This window comes from Tupaia chinensis, unplaced genomic scaffold (genome assembly GCF_000334495.1).
Source record: "Tupaia chinensis unplaced genomic scaffold, TupChi_1.0 Scaffold000561_1, whole genome shotgun sequence".
Lineage (NCBI taxonomy): Eukaryota > Metazoa > Chordata > Mammalia > Scandentia > Tupaiidae > Tupaia > Tupaia belangeri.
In genome coordinates, this window is record NW_006160074.1 from 2,792,453 (window position 1) to 2,799,741 (window position 7,289).

Below are 7,289 nucleotides of genomic sequence, written 5' to 3' on the forward strand. Positions count from 1 at the left end.
AAAGCCTGTCTCTCCAGAATCCAGAGCTTCAAAGGTGAAGCCTGCCGGGCAGAGACAGGCTAGACCGAAGCCTTTCCTTGCTCCTTATGACCATGACCGCTCTGGTCCTGGCTGGGAGATGGCCCCGCTGGCTGTCACTACCTGGCCAGCCTAGAACTGCCACACAGTGGAAGCACAAGCAGGGGCACTCACCCTCATGGAGGTCTCTCCGCCATGCGCCTGTTGCAGCCTGAAGACCTGGGCGACCATGTGCTCTGTGGAAGGGTGCAGCAGGATCCTTCGTGAGGCCAAGCCCACCATGACGTATCGGCCCATTGGGGACAGGCTCACCGAAATGGCATTGGGACCTAGGGGCCAACAGAACAGAGAGACATTTCCCACAGTTCTTTCCATTCAAAGGCAACATTTCACTCAGTTTTTTCTCTTTTAATCCAACTCTGCATTTGTTTGGACTACCTGGGATAACTGAAATCTCACAGAATTGAGTGAGGAGTAGAAGGTGAATGCATTGAGCAGTGCCCAACACACAGAAAGTGCCCTATAAATCCTAACCATTGGTAGAACCACGTTTTAAAAAACTGATATACTGGGGCTAGTCACGTGGCATGGTGGTTATGGTGACTGGATTCCACATGGCTCACTTTGCGGTTTTACCTGGCACCATGAGAAACACACTGGGTTTGTTTGTGTGCATGCCCAATATCCAGAGCAAAGAATAGAGGTGGGATTGCGGTGTGGTCATAGCCCCTCATGTGGGGGTGGCTTTCTTACATTCTCATTCTCAATCCCTCTCCTCTGGTGTACCCTACAGGAAATTTAAAAACAAAAACAAAAACAAAAACAAAACCCTGGGGGTGGGGGGCAACAGGTGACATGGCAATTAAGGCACTGGACTCCCATAAGGCCAACTGTGGTTTGAGACAGGACTGGAGGGCTTACCTTCTCACTCTCTCTCTCTGGTGAGTGCATGTACCCTATAGCAAATTAAAAAACAATGGTAACAATAATAAATATAATAAAATTAAATAATTCTTTTTTATTATTTTTTTCTTCTTTTTTTTGGGAGAGGTTTTTGCTATAGGGCACGTGCGCTCGCCAGACAGAGAGAGACAGAGAGACATAAAGCAAGAAATCACCCCCCAGAGGGGATGGCCACGCCACAATCCCTTCTCTATTTTGCTCTCAGGATCTTGGGTACACACGCATACGCGCCCGGCGTGAGTTTAAGCCACCAGGTCCGGGACTCGAACTGCGGTTGACTATGTGGGAGTCCAGTGACATAGCCATCACGCTAGCTGCTGGTCCCAAAATTAAACATATGGTTCAACTCCTGGACCGGGGGGGAGGGGGCTTCAAAAACACTCCAGGTATGTGTGTGCCCAAAATCCTGAGAGGAGAATCAAGTAGAGGGATTGCAGTGTGGCCATCCCCAGGGGGAGGGGGGTGATTTCTCACTTTCCCCTTCCCCTGTTTCCTGCAAGTGTATGCTCCCTATGACAAAAATCTAAACAGAACAAAAACAAAAAAAAAAAACCTAAAAAAAAAAAAACCAAAAAAAAACACAGTAAATAGTATTTTGAAACCAATGTTTTTGCTTAATACATTGTGAATATTTTCCCATCATTAAATATTCTTCTATAAGATCGTTTTAAACGCCAATTGTATTCTAGCCTATTACTACGCCATCATTTATTTAGGAAACTCAGAAAAGAAAGCTCTTAAAGCTACAATTTGACATTTTTCTGCATGATTAATAACACCACTCTGAACTTTCTTGTATGTAAATCTTTGCACAGTTTTTGGAGTTCCTAAAGAATGCAAATGATGAAATAGCACACGTATTTTGAGGGGCTTTTAATATACAACGTCAGCCTATCTTGCAGTATATATGTGTACCCAGTTTCCTGAGCCATGACCAGAAAGCCGCCCACTAATTCCGAGTCGTCATAACCGGAGCAAGCCGGTGAGGCTGCTGTGGCAGGAAGAAGTCTTATCTGAGATTCTTCTGCAGTGCTACTGGCTACTAGCCAGCACTTGTGCAAAGCCATCTTCTGCCGGCCTGTGCCCCAGGTTAGGCGGGGGCAGTACATGAGCATTGTTCCCACCAAGCCGTGCCTCACCTAGGAATGCCCATGCCAAGGCACCAGCGTCCCTCTGTCATTAGGTTGGGCCTCCTATCCCTTACCAAATCGCTTGGTGTAGAGCATTTCGCCCAGGTTATGGGGGGCCAGGGAGTACACCGCCAGGATGCCTTCGTCAGGAAAGCCCCTCTGGCTGCTGGGGATGAAAGCTGCCAGGAGCTGGCCATCTGCAGAAATGTCACAGCTGGCATCATTGTAGATCTTGCAGTTCTGCACCAGCACATTCACGGAGGCTGCATCAGACAAGACAGAAAAAAGGATCAGGACATTTGGAGTTGATGCTATGAACAATTCTGGAGCCAAGAAAGTTTGAGGCCTTCCTAAGGTCTGAACCCTCTCTAGAAAGCTAAAGGATGCTTTGTGATTCCAACGTAAATGTCACAGAATGAGAAACGAGAGGCAGAAAAGATGCACCTCTTCTACCACGTTAGTAAGACAGTGCAGGATAGTCCACATCACCTCAACCACCTGCTGAGTCCTAGTTCACACTTAGGGAACATCATTTGAGAGATTAGATAAGGAAAAAGTTATTAAAAATGGTTCCTGGAGGGCCGCTCAACAGCTGTTATTGTCCAAAAGATCCAAACGAAGAGGAATGAAAATGCAAACATACTGATTCCAAGAAAAAGGTGATACAAGCAGAGCTTCCTTGGGTGGACTCTACTTAACAGCTGCTATGTGATCTTAGAGAGGGGAATCATTTCATGATTTCTGTCTTACCTTCTCATTTAAGAGGGGAACTGAAACATTCAGAGATGTGAGTCTTCTGGTCAGCTCACTGCTGAGAGCAATCCCTAACTCCACAAAGAGAAAATAAAGAGGAACAAAGCCCAGCCCAGGCTGTGTTCCTCACGATGCCCTACGCCTTGTCCACATCACAAGCCAATGACCACAGCAGCTCTCGTCCGCTACTAGCACTTCCTTAGGATAAAGGAGACGGTTAGCCAAGTGGCAGGCTCAGCTGGCTGAGGTAGGGGGGGGAGTGGGGCGGGGTGCAGGAGCTCTGGAGTGAGAACCCACTCCATATGACAGGACTACTGAGGTGTTAACTAGCGCTGGGACTGCACCCCCGCGTACCTGGTTTTGTTCTGATTGAACACCTCTTTGGGCCCCTACTATGGGATTCCCTGGCAGGAGAACATGATTACTGTTGAGGCTGGAACAAGAGTGGCCCCATCATGGGCACAGAAGAGCTCAACACATTCAAATGCACCAAAGGAACCCAGTCCCTCTGGGCCTCATCTCACTTCAACCACTCTATGCAGAGACTTTCGCTCTTATCTGAAGGAGGTGTCCACTGTCACGAGCATTATGTTCAGTTAAAAAATGCTAATAAGCTCAGGGTTGGAAGCTGGGGTAGAGGTTAAGGCGCTGGATCCCACATGCCAGCTTTGCTGTTTGAATCTCGGACACAGCAACTTGAGAATAACACCAGGCATGTGCGCATGCGTGACCAAAATTCTAAGAGGAGAATGGAGAAGGGATGTTGATTTGGTCAACCCCCCAGGGGATGATTTTTCACCTTCTACCTTTCTCTCTGGGTCTCTCTCTCTCTGTCAACCACACATGTCCTTCAAGAACAACAACAACAACAAAAAGAAAATAAAAAAGAAAAAGAAAGGAAAAGAAAAGGTCAGCCAGTGGGCATGATGGTTAAGGCAGCTGGATCCTATATGGCCGACAGCACAGCTCGAGTCCTGGACCTGCTGGCTTTGGAGACATGCTGGATGTGTGCATATGTGGGTCCAAAATCTTGAAAGGAAAAATGGAGGAGAAGGGATTAAGGCATGACCATCCATCCACCATGGGGGGTGGTGCCTTCTCTCTGTCTCTTTCTGATGAGTGTACATGCCCTATAGAAAATTAAAACAAAACAAAACAAACAAGAAGTTCAGCTACCCACACCAGACTGCAGTAAAGCAAACGTGTCAACACCAAGTTTTCCTAGGAAATTATTTCAAGGATAACAAAGAAAAGCATTGATTTTTCAGGGGCTAGGCAGATGAGATCAGGGACTCAGAGTGATTTGTAAAACTGTTTGTTCCCCTTTCTCTGTGTGTTGCTAATGAAGCTACAGAGATGACAGAACAGATCAAAAAAGACATCAGAACGCGTTGATTAGGCTACTGTGCCAACTCTCTGGGCTGACACCTACAGCACCATTATGCACAGAACTGAGGGACCACAAGGATGCTTCTGTTTGCTAACTAATAAAATAATGACATCCAATACTCATTGCTATCACCATTAGGCCTCTACTGCTCAACTCCCAACCCACCATCTGCTCTAGCCTGTATGGCTAGATTTATCTAGTTAGCACGGCGACCGTCTGCTCCTTAATCAGGGTCCCACGCCCTTTGCCAAAAAAATGACAATCTCCTCAGGATCAACATATTCCAGTCAGGGGTATATAGAACCAAAAGAATTGGGAGAAGCTTCAGGACTGAGTCCATTCTGGGTTTTTCTACCCTTGAAGTTGGCACAAGCCTTAGAAAGAAAAACAAGTAATGTAGACTCTAACCAGCAAAGGCGGGGAGAGGAAGTAAAGAAGTCATAAATGCTAAGTAGGACAAGGAAACCAAGAGAGATGGGACTCTATGGACTTTTTTTTTTTTTTAAAGACAGGTTCTTGCTACATCCTGATCCCTACCACGGAAGTGGGAACAGGCACATACCACCACACCCAGCTTTAGGACTCTAAAGCCTTTGACTAAAGACAAGGTTGCACAGCCGCCATTTTACCCACATGCGCTATCTCGAAAATGCATAGTGGTATCTTATCAAAACAGGCATTTCTATCTTGCTGTTGCACAGGATCGAGCTCAGGTATGTTCACGTGTTTTGGTCAAACACACAGAAATCCACAATGACCCTCAAAACTCATCACCAACATTAAAACAAACGAACAAAAACAAACAAATCACTTAACTAGGATGAAGAACAGACAGGAAAATACAACGAAGTTGCCCTCTTCTGGAAAACTTGGCTCTAGGCCTCTGAAAAGCCAGGCATACATACAAAAAGCATCTTGTAAGCCTCTATCAAGTCCAGGTCGTGTGTGTGTGTGTGTGTGTGTGTGTGTGTGTGTGTGTGCGCGCGCACACACACACATTATATTACAATGATCCCAAGTCCATGGCCATTGCCCCAATTTTGCTCCCCTCCCCTGACTCCACACAATGTCACAACTGCTTCCAGTTATCGCAGTGAGCTTAGAGATAGACAAATGACAAAAAAAGCTGAAAACTATCACGGCTGTTCCAGCACATATTCATTTTCAGAAATTTTGCAGCTACTGATCTAGGGTGCCACTTCTACCCTAATGAAAGGGATGTGGTAGGCACAGGAAGATTTGGGAGCTCCATTTCAGCCAGCACTGGGTGGTGTGTTTACAAATTCATTTGTATTTCAAGACTCCAATTAGCAACTTACATTTGCTGCTTGTTACCAATTAATTTCCCTCGTGGAAATGGAAATGTTCAGTTACAATGGTGAGTGGTCACTGCTTCAATTCACATGCACAGATTCCGCTCATAAGGCTGAACTTATGATGAGTTAATTTATACAGGGAGAGAGTGTTTGCTTGTGTTATGTGTTTTCTTGAATCACAGGAAAGTAAGATACCAAGGACAACTTATTCTTTTAGGATTCAACAATAATATAAGCAGGTAGAGACTTAAAGGTTAAGTGAAATACAGCCTAAGACACTGGCAGCTTACACACTGGAAATCTTTGCTGTGTTCCACACCTTGCCTTACTAGTTTTTCGCAGACTTCAGCATGTAGCAGAATCACCTAGAGTGTTATTATAACACAAATAGGCAGGGCCAGCAGGAGGCATGGCGGTTAAGGTGCTGAATCCCACATGGCTGACTCCACAATTCAGGTCCCAAACCCAGCGGCTTGAAAACCACACTGGGCACATGTATGTGTGTGCCCAGAATCCTGGGAGGAAAATGGAGGAGCTGGGATTGTGGTGTGGCCATGTCCCACCCCACCCCCACTGGAGAGGGGGTGATTTCTCACTTCCTCTCCCGCTCTCCCTTTCTCCAGCAAGTGCACATCTTTATTGCAAAAACCTAAACAAACAAACAAACAAACAAAACACAAACACAAACAGGCTCAGCCACTGGGGCACAGGCACTAGGTGCTATTCTGCAGAGCTGGGAACCACATGGCTGGCTGTGGTTCAGTCCAGAGTCAACCAGAAACATGCAGGTGTATTTGCCTGCCCAAGATCCTGATCAGCTAGGGGACTAGGAAGGGGACTGCAGAGTGACAAGACCATCAGGGGTGCCTCTCTCTCACTAAACTTCATAAAGACAGATCTCTGGGTGAGTCTGAGAACTGCATTCCTTTTATTTTTATTTTTTAATTAGCCAGAGGGTGGGTGTGCTCACCAGAGACAGAGAGAAAGGGAAAGGGAGAAACCCTCCCTTAACAGGACATGGTCATGCCACAATCCCTTCTCCATTTCTCCATCCTGCCAGGATTGCAGGCTCAAACGCACACGCGCCCAACATACTTTTCAGGTCATTGTGTTTTAGCTTGCACTTTAATCATGCAGTTGGCCATGTGGGATTCAATTTGCATGTCTTACAGTCTCAGGGGTCTCTGATGCTGCTGGTTTGGGACCACTCTTGAGAACTGCTGCCTTATCAAACAGTCCTTGACCACTGAGCTGCAGTTCTAGCAACTGGCTTTCATTTAAAGGCAAAATACATATTAAAGAGAGGATAGGGTAGTTAACTGTGCCTCTAAGAATGAAAATAAAGGCTAGGGAAGGATTTTCAAATCAAAACTGCTTAAAAGTTTCATAAGGCAGCACCAGGGGAGAAAAAAATGATACAATAGACAGCAGGAAGCATGTTCCAGACTCTAGAATGTAATCTTTTCCCAATTAGAAATTATTTCCAAGTGAAAATGCCCTAGCAGGGAATGGGAGTGGTTAGAAATACTGATGCCTGGAGGAGCAGATGGCTCTGCCTTCCTCCCCCTCCATGAATTATAAACAAACACCTTGTACGAAGATCGATTTGTAGCCTGTTGCTGGCTGGCCAGATGAGGCCACTGGAGCGATTAGCAGTTGCAGTGCTTTTGCAAATGTATTAGATACCGATTTGGAAAACCCAAGGGAGTTTAAATCAGC

The 7,289-nt window shown here is 46.0% G+C and overlaps 1 protein-coding gene across 1 annotated transcript in view; it reads right to left on the reverse strand.

Annotated features, from left to right (window-relative positions):
- AMBRA1 (autophagy and beclin 1 regulator 1) overlaps positions 1-7,289 on the reverse strand; it is a 256,562-nt gene that overhangs the window by 38,129 nt on the left and 211,144 nt on the right. The window contains exons 15-16 of the mRNA XM_006157846.3: positions 2,186-2,374; positions 193-347 (exon numbers count right to left, since the gene is read on the reverse strand). Of these exons, the coding sequence (XP_006157908.1) occupies positions 193-347; positions 2,186-2,374 (344 nt within the window). The remainder of the gene's footprint in view (positions 1-192; positions 348-2,185; positions 2,375-7,289) is intronic.